Genomic DNA, 21,846 nt, shown 5'->3' on the forward strand with positions numbered 1-21,846 from the left:
ATAAATGTGAACCGCGATATATTTTAAAAACTAAGGACTTTCCCCTAGTTCGATGCTGGGGATCGTACCAACCAAGCATGGACACTGTTCCCTATTACGGTATAAAAACCATCTTCATTCATAAAGTTTAATATAAGGCCTAACTTCTCTATTTTTTTTTTACTTATTTCTGGTTTTACGAAACATGGCTCGAACAATTGTCTTTGGTTTCTCCGCATGATTCTCCCCTTGTTACAAACCGTGTTGTATTTGAACAGCAGAAAGAGTGTATCTTGTGAGTGTCTCGAGGGAGTTTAGTAAATGACTTTATCGGGTTTGTAGAGTGTAGAAAAATTAAGTCGTAAATTATGTGGAATATCACTTTGTCATCAAGTGTTTGGGATTGTTTGTCTCAGCCACATTAATTCTGCGGTGCTGAGATTTAATTTTAAACCACACCGATCACCACGGAAAACTTATCTCTCCCCACATACTTTTCACTCATCTCTGCAACTTCTTTTGTGATTTCGCCTCAATTGTGATCACAGTGAAAAATAATTTTTTCCCCTGAGTTCAAGAGCACAGAAAAAATTAAGTGTTTAGAAAATAATGTGAAGTTTTTCCGAGTGTTGTGTGAAAAGTTACCATGGAAAGGTTTAACTATCTTATGCTAATTAGTACGAATTTCCTCCTATTGTGTGCCAATGCCAGTGCCAGAAATCATCAATTTCGACACGTGGTCAGCGATAGGACTATCAGCTTTACCAATTGCACTATTGAGGATGTCAAAAGTATCCGGGAGCATAATTTGCAGCCTGATGATGTAGTTATTAATCAGTGTCACGTGCCAGAACTCCCCAATGCTCTGTTCCTACGAACTTCAGCACTCGTCTCGCTTGAAATAACGGATTGTCATCTGGAAAATGTCCAGGATTATGCCCTAAATGGCCTCAATAGTCTCCAAGTACTCAATCTCACTAGGAATAACATTTCAGTGGTGAAGTCCTGGAGCGATCATGATCTCGAAGCTGTTCAGATTATTGATTTAAGGAGGAATCAACTTAGAGAACTCAACAAGAACACTTTTCGCAGATACCCAAATCTCACTCGGCTCAATTTGGCTGTAAACCTCATTGGGGTTATGAAGGAGAATACCTTTAGGTTTACACCTCATCTCAAGTACATAAATTTGGGCAAGAATCTCATAACTCACATTGACGAGTACACCTTCAAGGGCCTTCACAAGCTCACTCACCTATCACTCCATCACAATCAGATACGATACATTGACTTCTTTGCATTTGTCAGCAACAGTCATCTCAAATCCCTGCACCTACAAGGAAATGAACTGGCAGTCTTTGAAGCAGAACTAGTGGCTAACCTGCCGCGTCTAATGCACCTCAATCTCAGTCACAATCAACTGGAATTCCTGTCTGAGGGCACTTTCAAAAGGAATCTCGAACTCAAAGTTCTTGACTTGAGCTACAACAATTTCACAGAGTTCTCTGAGACTTCATTCACAGGATTGGAGAGTCTCGAGGTAACTTTGCAAATGATTCATGTGGCCTAAAATCTTTATCAGCAATATAAAAATCAAAATTTATCTCAGGCTCACAGTCTTAACTTTGACGTCGTATGGAAAGCTACAGGTTTTACTGAAAATTCCATTCTGAAATCAAAAGCTTTCCTAGGTTGTATAGATGTCGAGTGACGTTTGTTGGTAATCAAAGAAGAAAAGCTTGTTTTTTTCTCCGGCAAATTTATTAGGATGTAATATCGTATTCTACACTCAAAATATTTATTGAAAAGAAAACGATTAATCAGTTCAAAAAAAAAATCAGTCAAATTTCTATAATACTCTAAATGGAATTAAAATGTTAGTTTAGTCATTATTAAACTCAAGTCCATTTTTTAGTATTCTACTCATGGTCTTTTAAACGGAAATTTTGAAGCCCTTAGGGAAAAATTCGTAGTGATTGTAAATCAATGTTTCCGTTTCTACCACTCGCGGTTTACAAAAATGTATAGGGGGAAGTGGGGCACCTTTGAAATTGGGATTTTTCACCTATTTTTAAATAAAATTGAGCCTTATCGTGATATAATTTAGCTTCACAATCTATTTGTGCAGCTAAATTATATCACGATAAGGCTCAATTTTATTTAAAAGTAGGTGAAAAATCCCAATTTCAAAGGTGCCCCAGTTTCAAAGGTGCCCCACTTCCCCCTACAGAATCACCCCTTAACTTATAAATTAAATTATAAAAGTTGTTATTATAAAAAATGAGCGAAATTGCAAGGATCAATTTTGAGAAATAGGAGGAAGTGGGGCACCTTTGAAATTGAGATTTTTCTCCTATGTTTAAGTGGAACTGAGCCATGACAAAAAGTAATTTAGCTTCTCAATTTGTTTGTGCAGCTAAATTATATCACGATAGGACTAAATTTTATTTAAAAATATGTAAAAAATCCCAATTTCAAATGTGCCCCACTTTCAAAGGTGCCCCACTTCCACCTACTGAATGAAAATATGGTCTTGGAGAGGTAGAAGAGAGTGGGAGTGAAAAAGAAAAAAAATGTCTAGAGATAACGTTTTTTATTTGGGGTCACTGAAGATGGGAAGTAGCTATCTTTTACCGGTCTGGTCAAAATACTGAAAGCCAAAATTCCGAAAGTCAAAATCCCGAACGCCGATATCCTGAAAACCAAAATCCCGAATTCTTAAGAGTATTACAGCTACTCCCATGATTGAACCCGTGCTTGCTGGAGGCAATGTGAAATTTTCTGTGTTTTTGGAATTTATTCTGCACATTATTCTCTATATAAGGATTTTGAACATTCGGGATTTTAGCGCCCGGGATTTTGACTTTCGGGATTTTGGCTGCCTCCGATCTTTACCGTTTAAATCCCAGGACGGTGACAAGTTGAAAAAAAAGCAAATAACTGCTCTCTCTTAGAGTTCGAGCAATAAAAAATCGATTTCTACATTACCCAGCAAGCATCAAATGACCAAATGCTAACCGATTTCATTTCAGTAGAATTCTGCTAAGCTTAAAACGACATTTGCAAGGTAGTGGCATCTCCATATATTTGGTTAGCACTTTTTGTTTGAGAACTGATGACCGGCTATGTAATCTTAAATATGCTGAAAACGGTGCTTTTTCGACTGATTGTGCTCTCTGGGTAGTTATTTTAGCGTAAACTAAATGGGGCAATTATTTGGCAAAAATAGATAGTTAAGGATGGAACTTAAAAGTTAAACGAAAATCGTAACATTGCAAATGTGCAAAAATAAGGAAATATTCATGGGAGAGAAAGGATAAGGAAGTTATAAACAATTTTAGCAATGTTGATTCAATACCATGTAATAACATCCTACTGCCTAACACCATGCTTGGCTAATTCTACCCCGGTCTCCCCTATATTGGATTATTTACAACAAATTAATTGTAAAGTTTCGAAACAGTATGCAAAATGCTAATTTTTTCAAATTTTATTTTAAAAAATGTTTTAAAAAATAATATTCAGAAGGATCAGTAGCGGAAAGCACGCTACTTTCAGAAGACCCAAGTTTCGAGCAACTCAATCTTTTCTCTATATTCCTTATGGATTTGACGGATTTGACTGGTTTGACCTATGGCTCATTGTAGTTAATTTGAAGCATCGGACTATCTACTAAAAAATACTAATAGGCCAAATTAATTAAAAACATAATGAAAAGAATGAATTGTTCAACACTTGAATCGTCCGAAGGTAGGCCTCTTTCCCCTATATTCTATGACATTTTACTTTTAAACTTTGCTTTCAGCATGAATAAATGTTTTATTACTATTGTTTCAGCATTTTCATCCGTTTATTATTGACACAAGTTTTTGTTTTAATTTTTATGGTCAAATATGTTTTTTTACGTCCTCGAATAAAATACAATTATACAAAATAAATGGTAAAATTACATATTAGTTCATTTGGTTAATAAAACACTATGCATGTAATTAAATAATTAATTCTGCAAAATTATCTATCGTGTTTGTAAATGGCTCGAATTTTGAATGCTCTCAAGCTATAGCCAATCAAAGAACTAGTTGGACTAAAACATTTTGTAAAAATAAAAATTTAATTAGTCAAAAAAATAAAATAAAATTTTTCAGTATTTTTGGTGTGACAAGTGATATAATTAAAATTAGAATAACAACCTAGGAATTCAATATTTTTTGATCCCACTATTAAAATTTTTTTGAGGAACAGGACAATGCCCTCTTACGGGTAGAATTGAGTAAATTTCTTGCTTCTGATTCTAAAGTGCCATATAGTAATCTTCGTAATCTTCTAAATAATAAAAAAAAGAATCATCCAACTCTTTAACGGGGTGTGTCCTAAAAGTATTTTTGGGCGGAACATAAACTACTGTAACAGCATTGTAATATTCTAATATAAAAATATTTTTAGAGAAAAAATATAAGTTAAACTAAATTTTCTGCTCAATTCGAAGTCAAAGAAAGTTTAAAAATTTTTAAGTTTTATTAATATATAATATATACTATTTTTAGTATTATTATAATTAAGGATTTCTAATTCTGAATTAAAAACTCATGATTATGCTGCTTTGTCTATATACTATTCCAAACTTGTATCGAAATTTTCTGCATTTCATTAAAGGTGGGCCCTCCGAATAACTTTGAAATTAATTTTTTTACAGTAGACTCTCTCCCAATTGAGCATTTGGGGCAAAATGTCATCCGGTTTATCGATAGATTTGGGCGTCAAAGCCTTTGTAAATTCCACAAAAATCGCTCAATTATAAATAATCACGATAAAATAGGAAGAACTACAGCGAATTTGAGCAAATTAGCTTCATAATTAAACATGAAAATTGTCAACAAAATTTTTCGCCCGATTGAAAAAGAGTCGATTGAGTGAGAGTCTACTGTACTCCTCTGTTTATTTCACAATCTGTTTTTTACACAAAATTAACATTCAGTGAAATCTTTCAACATCAATGTAGAGGGACATGCAGAGGTATTACTCAGTAGCAATCCTCAATATAAAAAAAATTAAAAGAATGACTTGAATATTACAATGTTACTCTCAAATTGAGGTCAGGAGCTCTTGGCCTTTTCAGACGTGTGGTGAAGGATCTCTCCTGAAATTAAATAAATCATAAGGAGTTTGGTATTTCCATTACAGCTCCGTTATTCTGAAATTACCTTTGGTTTAAAGGTTTAAATAAATTTGATACTTTTTAAGCTAGTACTTCTTATCAGATATTTTAAAATGATTCTTTGAAATCGGGGGTTTTCATTAAAAACAAAAATAATAATAAAAATATTGAATTACCTTTACAGAACTGGCGAATGGAACTAATGTTACATAGGTCTTTTGCAAGCTTGAACGATGAAATAAATTTTACCCAAGGGACAGATAATAGTCGAAAATGATGTAGGGATATTGAAGATTTTTCATATCGTTTGTGAAAGTACCTAAAAGGTATCAGAAGTAAGGGAAGAGCACCACGGATCGGAATGTTTACAGACATATTCCATATTTAGTTGAAAATATAAGCCCCATAACACTTTTTGATATCTTTGTTTTTGTTAATTAGTTTATTAATTATCCATTTATCTATATCTGTTCATTTCATTTTTAAATATTTATGATTAAGTAATAAAAAATATTTGTTAATGAAAACTTGCACTCTGTACCTCGGATCGTCACGAATTGAATCAGGTCTCTCACAGAAAATTGGTTTTATAAATTAAATCTGAGCTAATGCAAAGAATTCTTGTAAGAGTTAAATAGTAAAAAGTAGCTAATAATTTTTAAAAATTCATTTTATTTGGAGCAACGATACGGTATTAACCTGACGATCCGAGGAACACTGCCGATCGCTGCGCTGGTGCTCTTCCCTTACATGGTATACATTCACATTATTTCTATAATATCTTTCACTAGATTTTGCCCATATTCCAAGTTTATAATCCCTACGAGAGTTCAAAGAAAAGCACTTCAATGGATATTTGTGATGACTGAAATATTTCACCTGCATCACCTGCATTGTAATCTAAGAGTGAATCTCTCGCACTTGTTCTGCAAAAACGTTGGTGAATTGAGAAGATTTATCAGTATGTTTTTTTAGGTGTTCAACATCAGCCACAACGACATTCCCGAGCTCAGCAAATACATCTTCCGGGAGTTCACCGCTGTGACACATTTAATCCTCGCTAGCAACCATCTCACTGCACTCGAGAATGAGCTCCTGGAGTTTGTACCCAATGTGAGAGTGTTTAATGTGTCTGGAAATGAAATCTCTACCATCGACAGTGATCTGTTTGATGGTCTGAAGGATCTTGCTGTGCTGGATCTCTCCAGGAATCGACTGAGTCGCCTGGATTTCTTATCTTCGATAGGATCTCCACTGAAGGTGTTGGATTTGGGTGGGAATCATTATCACAGTCTGGATTTTGCGCAATTTGTAGCTGTGGACAGAGTGATTGTAGAGGGAAATCCCTGGTACTGCAGTTGGCTCATTTTGGCCATGATGACCAAGCCAGATTCGATAGCACTGGGAAGGGATTATCTCGTCACGGCTACGAGCCACTCATCGGAAATCCACCATGTGGCTGGGATTGAGTGTGTGGATGAGGAAAATGGGCAGAATAGGAGTGTCATCCTTCTGAGGGAGGTGGACAAATCGTTCGAGGACGAGAGTGGAAATTTTAACAATTGGCACGTGAGTGAACTTCCAATATCTCTTTCCCATCCTATTCATTTTCACACTATTTACTCAGACTGGACCAATTCCAATATAACAACCCAAGTGATAAGGATTGATTAATATAGAGATTCTGCTCAAGCTATCATGAAATGCTTTTAATTGAATAATTCGATTTAATTTTGAAATTTGATTGTAATTTAATGAAACATTCATAAAATTTACAATGGAGAAAATTAATTGATTTATAAACATTTGTGCTATATTAATTAAAGTTTATGCAGATTGTGTCTCAGCGTTCCAATAATATATGATACAAATTTGTTTTTCAATTGTATCAAACTAGGCAAAATTATTACTTCAAAATTATTACTAAGAATATAAATTGATGAAAAAATAGAGAGCAAGGCGTCTCAACAACTTTGCGGAGCGTTTGAACTTACAAGAAACAGCTATCCGTGTATTATCGTTCCGGATGCGTTTAGGGTTCATACCGCTTTACTACCGATTAAGTTAATTGATAAATTAAAAAAACAAATTAAGAAATTGCTTAAGAAAAGTAAGTTTTTGAATATTTTAGCATGAGTAACAAGCATACGAACAAATAAAAAGTAAATCCGAGAAAGGTAAATTATTTTCGGGTATATTACCGATTCACTATCGACTAATGCCGATGCAGTCGGATTGAAAATTTGAAAAACTTTCAAAAAAATCCAAATTTAAGTCGGTTGAAAAGTAGGTGCTCCAAAATGCTTAAACTTTTACCCTTGATAATTCGATATCAAAATGGTTTTCGAACATAGGTGTCCAACTATATATTTAAGAAAGATACATTACCGATTCATTACCCATTAAGTCTGATGCAAATGGAAATTACAAGACCTTTCAAAAACATGCAAAATTAAGCAAAGCGGTTGACAAATGAACCCTCCTAAGTAGTTTAATTTTGACCTTCGAAAATTCTATATCGAAATATTTTTCCGACACAAATGTCTAAGGACGAAATATTCGCCTTGACTACCTCCAAAATGCATTCCAAAATGGAAAAAAAAACATTCTAGGAACTGTTTTTGAAAAGCAATAGACTGTCCTAGACAATGTTGACTAATGGGGGGAGGGTCGCCGTGTACCGGAAATCGATATCTCTTACCGTTTGGCCTCTAACCGTTTCACAAGTTGAAAGACGTGGATTATATAACTGCTTTGAGGATCTCAGTGGCACAATAGGCAAGATCGTTGGGTTTTGAGCTGGTGAAATCTCTAACTCGACTCGCACAGTTGGAAGCTCGAGTCTCGCCCTGTCCAAGCAACTGAATGTCTAAAAAAAGGCATTTTCACTCTGATATAACGTAATACAATAAAAATGCACTGCCTCTGCCTAAAAACTCCGGGGGCACGGACGAAGCATCCACATCACGGGAAAGGCGCTCCTGGGCGGTCCACTATGGACTTAGCATATTCTTTCACCATGGGCAGCATGACTACATTCTAAAAAATATATACCGACACGATAATAATAACTGCCCTCTTTGAGTTCGAGCAGTGATAATGATTAAATTTACATTCCTATCAATTTTCTGCTTCGCCCTCTCTCGGCTTAAGCCCTAAATCTGTTCAAGATATTAGATTAGAGATTTAGCCCGGTTCCTAAAGGTCTGGATTTTCTAAACAGCTAACAATTGCAGTAATTTAAAAAAAAGTTTGAGCCAATTTGACAGACCCAAGTTAGAATTTTCTTGAAAACCTTGCATATTTTGAGAATGTATATGTCAAGCCAGAAGGATAAACCTTAAAGCTTTAATCTCGTGTCAGGATACGTAATTACAAGCGTGATCAAGTTTTATCAGAAACGTAGTCTATTCAAATCATGAGAAAGTTTGAACCACTAATGGATTTTTCATTTTGGCTGCTTGTATTTTATATCTAAAATTTGAAATTATTAATTTAATTTGGGTATAACTTCTGAATAAGCGGGACTAAAAATGATTTATACAGTAAGGGAATTATGTAACATTATGAGAATGTCTTATGGTAAATTTTGGTGGTAAATTCAAGAACAAGATAACATTAAAGGCCTGTAAACATCAGATAGTTATTGTAAGTTGCTCTGTGAAACTCTCAGTAATTAATGTGAATCTAATTTTTTTTATAATTTTTCCAAATTTATCAAATAAAATAATAAATTTTGTCATATATTAATGTCATTCGGTTACAGAATTCTACTTAGGATTAGGTTCTTGACACACTTACAACTTAAGCCGAGAGACAGCTTAGTGGAAAATGATGGAAATGAAATTTAACCATTATTTCGAATATAATTACGCTAAACCGTCCTTCGGCTAATCCTCATGTCTGTCAAGGCCCTTACATAGTCTGGGATTTAAGACAAGCTTATCGTAGGGGGAAGTTGGACACATTTGAATTGAGACAGCTTTGAAATTAAGTTTTTCTCCTATTTTTAAATGAAAATTGTACCTTATTGATATAATTAAGCTAAATGGGAAAACAGAGCCCAATTTTAGAGTTGCACCAATTCAAAAGTGCCCCGCTTCCCCCTAGTCAATTTAACTTCTATGCAGAATAATGATCTCATAAGAAATTCAAAAATCTTTTATCTATAATTTCCATTTAGAAATATCGTCTGAAAAAAGAACGCTAAAGAATCTTTAGCGATAAATGTCCAATTTGTCGTAATTTCAGGCACAAAATTCCGCGTCATCTGAAATGGGCTTCAACCAGGACTATCTTCTGTCTAATTTACCTTCAAGAATTGATAATTTTGATTACAAGGCGATAGTACTGTGGATCATCATTGGTGTTGCTGTTGTGTTTGGTGTTACGAAAGTTTGCAGAGTTATCCTGATCAAATCTGAGCGTCAGAGTGAGGAGTTACGCAGAGCTCAGCACGTATGTTTACCATAAATATTCCCCTCCATCACCCGCCTAATTGCACCACATTAATTCCCATTTGTCCATCCCCATCTCCCCCCGCATCTTACCAAACAACGAAACCCTCTGAATCCACCCTGAGAAATTGCTCATGTCTCTTGAGCATCTCACATGATGTTCTTTCCATTGATGTTCTGGAGATTAGTACTGACGCTTGTGGGGAACATCTCTGGTGCCCCATTTTCCACCATATGTAATGTCTGGTGGAAAATATCCGCAAGAAACTGAGTTTGGTTGAGGAGGAGCAATAGAAGGATTTTCCAAAGAGAAAAAAAAAGAGAAATTCCCTTTTGGCAATTTCCACCCTCAACCCCCTAAATCCATCGCAACCTCTTCAAGCCAATTAATTTGTGTTGATTTCTCGATTATATATTAAATCAATTATTTATAGAACAATAACGAGAATTTCCTGTGCCCAATCTCATACCCTTCCCCATCGCACAACACAAGATTTTCTCTCAGGATAACAATTTCTTCAAGATAGAAACTATATTTGGTCATAATTGTTTCCAGGAATTGCCCCACAATTGATCTCGCCATTTATCCAATTATCCTCATGCGATTCATTGAGAAGATTTTCACAATGATTTTTTTTGTTTTTTTGTTTTTATTTTTTTTTTTGTACAAAAAGCTTTCGATACTTCAGGAAAACATGGGAGAGCTCTTTAGAAAAATAGAGATTATATTTTCATATTGTTCGACTTGAAAAAGAGAATGGGGTTATAAGCCGTCAGTGCTGAAATATAACAATCAATTGTTAAAAAACAGAATAGGAAAATTCGGGTTTTGAGAAAAATAACATCAAGCTATTCGTCCGCCAGGTTCAATTTCTAGAGAATATACAATAAGAGACAATTACTTAAAGGTTTCAAGAATCCCTTCGCTTAAACCAGGGAAAGACATTTTAGACAGAAGTTTATGACGAATTTTAAAAGTGATAAAAAATTATTGATTGAAAAATATCTAAAAACGAAATGAGCTTTCACGTTCAAATAAAACGAAAGCATTATTGGATGAGTAAACTTTTCAGGAAATTGAACTTTTACTGGGATTATACAATAGCATTTTCGGAATTCATATTAAGAAAAATTAAATCAATTGTGCTTGACGAAAATTTGAAATCATTTTATTTATTTGCTTGCGAAAGGGTACATACCAGACTTGAAGCCCTTAGATTGTTTTTGATTATGCCGATTTATAATCGGAGAAGCATTCTCCTATTGCATACGATATAACAATAATAAATTAACTTATTATATATACATTTTAATTGTTGAGAAATAATGTGTACTGCTATCGCAAATTAAGTACAATATTAAAGATCTCAATAAGGCATATTAAATGTCATTCAAATAGATTACCCTATTATACGAAATATTGGTTTTCTGTTTCTACTTCCATTGCAATCTTACAAAATTAAACTTTTAAAATGAAATTTCGTACTTAGTTAAGTAACTTTTAGAAAAAAAAATGCTAGATAACGATGGTTTATTAAGGAAATCAGATTTTGGCACCATTCTTTTGTGGTTGCATTATATGTATAGTCTGGATATATACTCAAAACCGTTCTAACTGTCACATTTGAATGAATATCTTGCGGTAAAACTTTTCTTATAAATTCAACAGGACTGAGATCCTTGGATCATCCTGCCCACTCCTGAAAATCAATTTTGTTCTGTTAGAACCACTTTTAATTGTTATTGTTAGCATGTTTAGGATAATTAGCTTGACTGTAACGTTCTAACGTAAAGCAAATTCTTTTCTACGTATGATTACATAGCTTGTTCAAAAACATCCTTGTTAATAAATTGGTCTATATTACCTAAGATCCCATAGGTCATACGCCAGTCTATCAAAAGCAACTATGCCATATACGTTGAAATTACCACTACCACCGATAAGATTTATGTCTTTAATTGTGTACCAAGGAGAGAATTCTTAACTTTTAAGACATCAAATTCTTTACCATGTCGGATCCTCAAATATTAATCAGGGATACATCGATTCAAATTATATATTATATTTTTCCTAAAATCTCAGGACTTTTCGCACATCTTCTTTAACAGTAATCAAATAACAAGTTACACTTCCGTTTGGATACTTACTCTTTACGTTTGGTAATCCTTCTAAACCGGTAATTTTTACAAAATCGGCTTTTAATCCTCACAGAGGTTACTTCTTCATGTTTTGTTCACCTTCTTCTGGTAGAATCTTCCCTAACGGTGGCCATTATGTACCGAAGTTTTCGAGTTTTATTGCGAAATTTGTAAGTTTAATCATAAACACTTATTGTACTGATGATTTTTTTCCTTGAACAATCCAATTAACGATAAATTTCTAAGTTGTCATAATCTCTTTTACATTAAGGTTGTTCATGGACACAAAACGGCTTATTCGCACTTTTTATGCGTCCCATAATTTTAAATTACAACATATACAAATTCTTAGGGAACCTGGAGAACGCATACAAAATTTTAAGGAATCCGGAGAACACGTAAAATATTTTAAGGGCCTTGACAGACCTGAGGATTAGCCGAGAGACGGCTTAGCGTAATTTTATTAGAAATAATGGTTAAACTACATTTCCCTCATTTTCCACTAATTCGTCTCTCGGCTGAACCCTTTAAGGACGAGACAGTTTTCGTTGACCGAAAATCACCAATAAAAATTAAATCGATAAACAAATTTTGTCAAACATCTTACATCTAACCTTCGAAAGGCCAACAAAGTCTAATTTGGTGTATTTTTTTGACTCTATGAACGATAGGACCAAAAATACCTAAAAATTTTAAGTAATTTGTCTGACGATACCAATAACTGATAATTTTGATTCTAATGAAAAATATTATGTTTGAGTATTGTACTTTCTCTTTCTAAAACGGTTTTGCTTTAAAAAAAAAACTGGAAGTGTAAAAAATAAATAAAATAAATTTTCAGTATGAGAATTGAAAAAATCGCAATTTTTGAGCTTAAAAATTTTCAATACAGCAAATAGCTGGAGACTTACAAAAAATATCCTAGATTCCTTCAACCTTCTACTTTACAATTATGTGCAAACATAAGAAAAAAATAAGTGATCAGGAAAAATTATCTTCTTTAAGGGACACCGGTGTTCCAATAGTCCTTAAAGGGTTAAGTCATAAGTGTGTCTAGGGCATAAGGCACTTAGAAAAATCATTCAAGTTTACAGGGATCATGGAGAGCTAAAAAAATTCAGGGTATCAGGGGAACCCGTACTATTTTTCAGAGAACCTGGAAAAACCCACCCAATTTTACTGGGAGTCCTGGGGGGAAACCATACCACTTTTTTTAGGAAACTCGAAGAACCTAAACAAATTTTCAAGGAACCTGAAGAATCCTCAGAGAACCTGGAAAACCCGTTCAATTGTTTTAGGGGTCTGGCAAAGCCATCACTTTTTCAGAAAATTAGGGTAACCTAACAATTTTTAAGGGAACTCGAAAATCTCAAACAATTTTTCAAGAAACCTGGGAAACCTATGCATTTTAAGGGAGTCCGAAGAACCTATTCAACTTTTAAGGAACCCGGGAAAGTCAATTTAGCAGGGAACCGGTAACTTTGGAAATTGGCACTTTTATTGCTTTTCCGTTGCTTCATAAATACTTTAATAATTCTGAACATCAATTGTAGTTGTGGTAAAATATCTTTTAAACTCATTACTTATTACTCTATTTCATTTTATTGTTAAGAAAAAGAGAACAAAGAATGAATTAAATATTAAAGAAAAATTTATGCACATAACCTGTGGTAGAAGTTGCGCTCTTTTAAAAAAGCGAAAGCCATTTAAAGCCTTGATTAAAGCCCAAAATAATCTTAATATTTTTATAAATTTTAAAAATTCAAATATAAATTTTTTTCATTCATCTCTCGATCTTGAAGCATTCATTTCTTTTTCCATTTTCTCATTGTCAGCTTTTAATAAAAAGACTTGTGCGTCAGAATTTCCCGCACATATCTGTATTATTAAAAATATTTCGATGAAACCTTTAATGTTCCTTTATCTTTGCAGGAGAAATACATGCAGGAACTGGAAGAAATCGACGACAAGTACATGCAACAACAAATGCACGAACATTCCATCTATAAACCGTGAAAATGTTGTAAAATAAGCATCTTAAAGGCTCATAAAAAATTTATTACTCTTCCTCCTCTTCAGTTTAACAATGAATCATTTTGCTTACATTTTATATATCACTCTTTTCATTTTTGCCAAGAATTTCCAATTGTCTTTAACTTTTTTTCTTTATCTTCACTCCTTCTCTACTGCAATCTTTAATGCATTTTTTTGTACTTACAAAACAAGTAATTTCTTTCTAAGTGGCAAATGTACATCTACAACATTCAGTGTACAACCCCCTTGAAATGCTTCTATCTATCTAGTTAACGCCCTGTAGTAGTATTATATTAGAAAAAAATTTACTAAGAATTGTAAAAAGAATATTTTCCCCATTCAAAATATATTAATAAGTATTTTTTTAAGATAGAAAATTTGTAGCCATGGAATGAACTAAGTAACTGCAAAGGATGTAAATGGAAAGAAAAATAAACTATTTAAGTAATTATTTGTGTTGTGACTTGGTGCTTAAATTCTAAGTTTTTCTTTGTGGCACTTTGCGTTGGTGGTAAGAATTTTCTCAGAAAAAAAAATACCCAATCCAACAGAGTTTAGTCCTTGTACAGACTCTCAATGAGTTCCTCGTACATATTCACAACTACATTTCGTTTCACTTTAAGTGTTGGACCTTTGAAAAATAGAAAAAACAACAAATTTCACTAAAAGAAGAACAAGACCACAAATACGATTTTAAAAGAAACTGGACTTACCTAATTCACCAGTCGGCACGGAGAAATCGTGCGGAAGGAGCTTGAATTTTTGGATCTTCTGAGCATTGGACGTTGCAAATTTATTAGCCCTAGCAATGCCATCTTCAAGGGCTTTGAGTACCTTGTTGAATTTTAATTAAAATTAAAATATGCTAAAAGAAATAAGTGAAATTGGGTCTTACTTTGGGACATGGTCCAGCTTCGTGAACCTGAGACAATTTGGTGTAATCAACTCCAAGTGGTTTGAACCAATTCAACGTTTCAGGATGCAATTCATCCTTTGGAGCTCCGCTATCCACGTCCATTTCAGTCTGAGGAATGTGGAAAAGAAAATTGAGATTTTAAGGAATCTCAAATAAATAGTCAAGTACCAATGGTGTACATAAATTCGTTTATTGTAAGTTTCGAAATACGTGCAAATTCTATTTAAAAACGTTAAGTTTGGTACAGTTATTCAAGAAACGATTAATTAAGGAAATCTTTCAGGATTCTCACATATTCTGGTTTCTAGTACTTCATTTTATATATTCCTTTAATGAATCTGACCAATTTTTTTTCAGGAAATGTGTGACTTAAATTTATTGTCACTAGGTCAGATTCATTGAAGGAATATATGGCAAAAATAAAAAGTGTTCGAAGCCAGAATGCGAAGCATGAAATCTTTCCCTTACCAACAAAATAGCGGTATGGTAAAAAAGTTGCCTTAAATGCTCCCTAAAATATTACAGAAGAATTTTTTCAGTTCTGAGATTAAGAAAGCTCAAAACTTTAAGTTAAATAATTTATTCCGAACTCAAAGATTTCCCTATTCAAAGTTTCCAAAGCTTGAAGTTTATATTTCAAAATAGATATAAAGAAAAATGAATCAACTCTTCAATAGCTGAATTAAATAGTTAAAGTTTAAGAATTTATTTCAGAAGTGAAATAGGTCAGCAAAAATAAATATATTTGAGATTTTTTCGATTTTGTTGAAAAGAAAAAAATGAGTTAAATTTTAGGAGATTAAACTATGTTTAATCTCCTAACTAGTTAAATATCTTTAACTAGTGTTTTTTCTTTCAAAAATCATTAAAAAAAAAAACCACTGATTTTTAACTGTCCAAATTTAAAAGTTTAATTAAAGAAATATTATCAATTTAAGTCCAAGAATTTTCAAAATTTTCATTTGTTACCTTTTTTTAATCAATAAAGCTGAAGCTAGAGACTATTTCCTCATAATTTTATTTATTAACTTTAATTTAATTGTGTTTAATCAAAGACTTTAAAATGTTTAAAATGTCATTTTTTTTTTAAATTCGTTCTATATATTTTATTTTGAGATTATTATGTTTTCAAGTTGTTTATTACATCTTTTCTCCGCTATGTAACTTCCGAAACATAATTACAGTGAAGAAGTTATTATGATTGTGATTTTTGATGTGTTAATCAGATATGGGAAATATTTTGGATATACCTTGTTTGATTTGAAAGCCCCAAAAGCATCAAAAACTCTTATTGTTTTTGTTAAATAGCATTTTAAAAAGTAATGAAGAGGACAATGCCTTTCCGAACTTTAAATCTGCATTGACCTGTAACCTCGTAAACTTGAGTTAGAAATTTTTAAACTTCTGAGTTTCTTATATAATTTTGAAGAGAAAATTCAATTATAACAGTTAATTTATTTTATTTATTTATTAAAAAAACCTACTGTTCAAAATATTTTCTAATTTTTCAGGTTTTGATCTGAGACACTAACTTTTAGAATAATAAAAGAAAAATTAGGTCTGAGGATTCAAAAATTTTCCATATTTCTTTTAAAATTAAAGAAAAATTCCACACTGGAAAAATTTAAGAATCATATTTGATATTTTTTGAATAGATTGATCATATTTGATACTTTGCCAGGCTCAATATATTTTTTTTTAAATATTCAACAGATGTCATGCAGATTTATGACGATTAAAAATTACGTATCATAAATTTATTTATGATCTGTTTATTTGTTTATTATATTGCAACAGACAAAATCCATCCTTTGAAATATTGCTTCATGATCCTTTCATTCTTCAAACAAAATTTATTTCATAAAAAACGTTTTAAAGAGCTTTTAATTTTTTGTATTATTGCATACTATTAATTAAAATGTTTTCTAAAAGGGTGCCAGTCAAAATCGCAAAATAAATTAAAAATATTGCATATTGTTTGCGATCACACGCAGATAGTCGAAAACACTTCTGTTTTCTTTGGTAATTCTTTTAATTTTTACCTCAAGGGAAAATCCACATTCGGAATTTTGACCTATTTTGGATTTGGTATCTTCGTATTTTTGGTTTTCGGAATTTTGGCCCTTTCGAGATTCTGGATTTTTGCGATTTAGGGGTATGGGATTTTGATAGTCGGAATTTTGTTGCTTCAAGTTTTTGACTTTAGGAATTTTAACCGGGACCCGTATTCGGTTTACTTCGTTGCGAGTATGAGTTGCTCACATGAAGTATAGAGGTAAATTGAAAAATTGTCAATATACGGCATTCATCCTCTAAAGAGGGCCGTGCAGCATCTCCAAGACAGGGTATGCCTAAAAGCAAATCTACAACAATATTTTCGAAAATTGAATCTATAAAATTACTGTGAAAGTTAATAATTATTTACTTCATGGCTCCAGCACACCTTTTAGATCAGGAAAATTTCATGAAATCAAAATTCATATCGCTTTCTTTCTCATACGCTTTGAATATTGAATGTCCATCACATTCTTTGGCACTCCAAATTCGATTGATCTAAATTGAATTTGAAATGATGTTTAAAAAAAGAAGAAGAGTGCGAAAGAATCAGATAGACATATGCAAAGTGTGTGAGAAAGAAAGGGATTCAAATTTCGACTTAATGGAATCTTCTTGATCTAAAAGGTGTACCGGAACCATTAATATTTAAATTCAAAATTCTATTTAAGAGAATATTGAAATAAACACTGTAGTTTTGGTTTATTGAATATAAAAAAATAAATATGTAATATTTCTGGGAACGGCGATGAATTTTCTATAGCTTTTATGTACGATGATTTAATTACGATAAGTATAAAACTGTTTTAAGCAGGCTAGAAACTATAAAGATTATGATTTTAAACGAAATAAGTTTAAAATAATTTTTAACACGAAGAGATATACTTCAGCCGAGAAAAATTCCTTTCCACAATTGTCCAAGAAAACTGCTATAAAGATCATTAGGAGAAATTGTCTTTGACTATCTCTTTATAAATATTAGTTAAATCTTAAGTTTTTTTTAAATGTTATTTTTCGTTTTCAACTCTAAAATATTAAAAAAAAATAAGCACTCTCCTAACAAAGCATTCTGCTAGTTATTATTCAGAATTAGAATTTATAAAAGAAGTCAAGGAATAAATTCCAAATAAAATAATTTGTGATCTATAGTACTCACCTTAAGTGCGAGGAGCATCGTGAGATACTTGCGCTTGTCTCCCACCAGGAAAGCATTGCTCACGCACGGTAATTCATTCTTCACGAGATGCTCCACATGAACCGGAGGTACATTCTCCCCGCCAGCTGTAATAATGAGCTCCTTCAGCCGTCCTGTAATGTATAGGAATCCACGATCGTCAATGTAGCCAATGTCTCCGGAATGGAGCCATCCTTCATCATCGAGAGCATCTTTGGTCTTTTCCGGCTCACTCAAGTAGCCCATGAAGATATTCCTGCCACGCATGCAGATCTCCCCATGTCCTTTCTCATCTGGCTCATGGATCTTTGTCTCAGTTCCTGGCAATTGACGGCCGATCGTGTTGAAATTGTAGGAATCTGGATTGGTCAGGGAATGTCCTCCTGTCGTCTCTGACATTCCAAAGGCTTCCATTACTGGAAGATCGAGGCTCATGAAGTATTTCTTGAGATCAGGTGACATTGGAGCTGCTGCGCTGGCGATGGTTTGACATCTGTCGAGTCCAAGGGCCTCCTTCACCTTCTTCAGGATGATATTCTTAGCCACTTTGTACTGCCAACTGGCTGAAGGATTGCCCTCAATGATGTTCATGTGATGCTCAAGGGTCACAGATTTAGCCCATGTGGCAATCATTTTCTTAATCCCCGAATTCTGAGCACCAACTTGGAGCATTTTTTCTTGGATTTTCTCATAGACCCGTGGGACTCCGAGAAATCGTGTAGGTCTGGCTTCCTGAAGAGTCTTCACCAGAGTCCCCTTAAGGGCATCTTTATCGGCAAAATACACTGTCACTGCAAATTGAAGTGTTAGAAAAATATCCACAATCTGAGCTGCAACATGACTAAGTGGCAAGTAAGAAATGAGAGTCTCCTTGCCATACTGAATCCCCGGTAGACGCTTTCCAATTGTAAAAGCATCCCACGTGATATTGTCATGACTCAGCATGACTCCTTTGGGATTTCCCACAGTACCAGACTGCAAGAAGGATTATCCAATTTATAAATATTTTTAGAAAGAAAAGTGCAGGAAAAATATAAATCTCACGAACCGTAAACACCAAGCAACAGCACTCATTGATAGCCATCCTTGCCAGTCGATTATTCAGCTCCTCTGTGTACTCCTCTACATCCATCTCCTCTAGCTCTGACCACTGCATTCAGGGCGATAGAGAGAGCAAAAAAAAGAGAAACAAGACATGAACATTATATATTGAATTTTCCACTCACTGAGGGACAAATTGGAAAATTCTTCATGATTTATCTCCTCATTTTCAATCTCATTCCTTCAGATTGTTTTATTCCCATTCAGACAATCGTAATCGTCGTATTTCGTCTCTTTGGGTGTTTTCTCCACCTAGTTTTTCACCAAAGATGAAATCTTACGCGAGGGAAATAATAACGTTTTTCACTTTAAACCACTTTGGTGTTTGTAAAATAGATATAATTCATAGTAAAAATTATTTAAGATGTGATAAAGATGCAATGATGCAACAATTAAATAATATGTTCTTTGCAAATTTGTTGACAAATTTTCAATGAAATGTTCTAAATACATTTAGCAAATAGTGTTATGGATAATATTCCACTGAAAGAGGATGTGCAGTGCACTAAATAGACGGAACCTAATAAGATTAGTTTTAAGAACTCCTTCGGCTAATATAAATAAATGATATAAGGAGGAAGAATAAAGGTAGGTTACACACAATTTCAAGACCTTTTTAACCGTATTAGTATTCTTAAAATTTGCAAAGTGATATAAAAGGCAATTTAAAAAAAAAGCTACCAGAACCAAAAATGTGATATAGGGAGTTCGGCTTTGAAAGAAATTCTTGGTACTGCTAAAAAGCCCGCAAATTCATTTCTACGACATAGACAAATTGCATATCCACAGGAAATGTCTTTGGAATAAGTTGCGCAAGTTACGAAAACGCCGCAATGTACGCAAAACATGTTCGGCAGCAATTTTCAGTGCCAGGGTTGAAAAAAAATTTGCAGATATCTAGGAGATATATTCAAAAGTGATTTTTTTTATTTAGCTCTCAATTATAGGCAATTTACAGTGCTATCACACTTGGATTTCCCAATTTGTAAATTCAATTTAATTTTCAGATGAATTGTTCCTGTGCGTTATTTTGCATTAAAAATCATTTGAATTAATAGATTTTTTGCTTATTTATTGATATAAACTAATAAGTGGACCACTAAAACAACCTGTTTAAATATGGTAAAATAGGATAAATGTGGTTGCTCAAATTAATTTCAACTCAGCAAATTAAAATGTTAAAATTGCTCAACAAATTCCAATTTTAGACGATATAGACACCCTCATTTTCGTTGTTTCTTTCTGCAAATGAGGTCCAACTATGTGAAGTATCTCCTCAAATTCTTCAGTAGCCATACGAAAAAAATTCTCGTGTCCAATAAAATCACCAGTTGCGATATCATCATACATTTTTTTAATGAATCCGTGGGCAGATCTCTCTTGGATCCCTTAGATCCACTTTCTGGCCCACAATCTCTTCCTTTTACCTTGAGACACATTTTTATTGAACATGTATCCTACATAAAATAGAAAAATTTCTTCGTCATCACTGGACTCACTCATTTTATTTTTCTAATAATGTAACAAAATCACAAATGACAAAATAAAAAAAACTGGCAATCTGCGCGGCTTTTTTGAATTTAACAAATTTCTCGCAAAAATGTGTCCTGGCTATGAAAAATTTGAAGTGGTTCTAGCAATTTTAATGCTCAATTTGCTGAATTCAATTTAAAATTAAATTGTGAAAAATCCTAGTGTGATAACACCGTTAGACCATCAAATGAAATTCTTTTAGTCCGTTTTAATATTAATGTTTAATGCTTATGTTTTTTTTATGTTTAATGCTTATCCCTATTGGGGTCGCGGGTTATATTGTATATATAGTATATTATATAGTACTACACTTATGTAGTATACAATTATGTTCTACTTAATTTCACGTTAATTTACCTTTTTAAGGATGAAATTTACATGGAAAAGGCTAATTTTAACCCCTAATACATCTAGAAAAGGTAAGGTAGGCAAAATTAGCATTTTCAAGATGTTATATTAACTTTTTCGAATATCTTGAAGTGTAAATTTTAATAATTTTGTAGCATGAATTCTAGAACTTTCTGGATTAATTTTAGATGCAGTAAAATTAAGTACTTTTCAGACTAATTTTGAAACTTTTGGAGGATGAACTTTAGGATTGATATAACATATATCAATCTTTACCTTTTTGCCAAAAGAACCCATGAACTAACTAAATACAAACTCTGAAATATTTTTAATTAGCATGCACATTTATATCAAACATTTACGACTCTGCAATTGTTCTGAAAACCATTTTTCTCTATCTTGAAGAGAAATATATTTTTCGAGTCATTTTCATAAATTTGAAAATTTATGAGGAAAGGGCTACTTTGAGCTCTGGGGCTACATTACTATACGCTTTTTCTGTGTAAGGTAAAGTACCCTTTATTCGACCGGTTCCTCTATTCGACCGGTAGATTTATTTATTCAATTTAATTATATTTGCTATAATTTTTGTGTATGATCTAACATTAATAGGTCAATTATTCTTTAAATAATACGAATCAGTGACAAATTCATAGAAATTGATGAAATTCACCATCAAATATTCAAAAATTGACCCACCGGTCGACTAGAGGAACCCGGTCGAGTAAGGGTACTTTACCTTATTTCTAAAGAACACTGGGCTTTAATGTAATAAGAAACAATTCTGTAAAATTAAATTTAATGAGGACTAGTTTTTTTTTAATATGCGAAAAAATGGTATAGCAAAATAGCTCCACCTTCCCTAACACCTTGGTTAAGGGGAAAAAGCGAACTGGAGACAAAGTTTGTCTCTTTAACAAAAAAATGTGTTTAAAATTTCTTTTGGTTTTCAAAT

At 33.1% G+C, this 21,846-nt stretch overlaps 2 protein-coding genes across 5 annotated transcripts in view; one reads left to right on the forward strand and one right to left on the reverse strand.

Moving 5' to 3' along the window:
* The first annotated feature begins 244 nt into the window (after positions 1-244).
* LOC129808094 (leucine-rich repeat-containing protein 15) lies at positions 245-14,213 on the forward strand. Its single transcript, XM_055857797.1, has 4 exons — positions 245-1,519; positions 6,110-6,703; positions 9,386-9,592; positions 13,663-14,213. Exons 1-4 carry the CDS (start codon positions 626-628, stop codon positions 13,744-13,746), a joined length of 1,779 nt encoding a protein of 592 aa, XP_055713772.1. The 5' UTR covers positions 245-625; the 3' UTR covers positions 13,747-14,213.
* The window catches only part of LOC129808092 (very long-chain-fatty-acid--CoA ligase bubblegum), a 36,506-nt gene continuing 28,427 nt past the window's right edge, over positions 13,768-21,846 (reverse strand). For all 4 annotated transcript variants that reach the window (XM_055857793.1, XM_055857790.1, XM_055857791.1 and 1 more), the window contains exons 5-9: positions 18,958-19,059; positions 17,892-18,884; positions 14,660-14,788; positions 14,478-14,598; positions 13,768-14,395 (exon numbers count right to left, since the gene is read on the reverse strand). In XM_055857793.1, the coding sequence (XP_055713768.1) occupies positions 14,319-14,395; positions 14,478-14,598; positions 14,660-14,788; positions 17,892-18,884; positions 18,958-19,059 (1,422 nt within the window). In that variant the 3' untranslated portion in view covers positions 13,768-14,318. The remainder of the gene's footprint in view (positions 14,396-14,477; positions 14,599-14,659; positions 14,789-17,891; positions 18,885-18,957; positions 19,060-21,846) is intronic.

Source organism: Phlebotomus papatasi, chromosome 3 (assembly GCF_024763615.1).
Source record: "Phlebotomus papatasi isolate M1 chromosome 3, Ppap_2.1, whole genome shotgun sequence".
NCBI lineage: Eukaryota > Metazoa > Arthropoda > Insecta > Diptera > Psychodidae > Phlebotomus > Phlebotomus papatasi.

What these genes read in the sequence shown, in the direction of transcription:
- LOC129808094 (XM_055857797.1), top strand. Translation starts at nt 626, where the DNA reads ATGGAAAGGTTTAACTATCTTATGCTAATTAGTACGAATTTCCTCCTA. An exon ending in CAGGATTGGAGAGTCTCGAG is followed by an intron (nt 1,520 to 6,109) that starts GTAACTTTGCAA and finishes ATGTTTTTTTAG; the next exon opens with GTGTTCAACATCAGCCACAA. An exon ending in AGTTACGCAGAGCTCAGCAC is followed by an intron (nt 9,593 to 13,662) that starts GTATGTTTACCA and finishes TTATCTTTGCAG; the next exon opens with GAGAAATACATGCAGGAACT.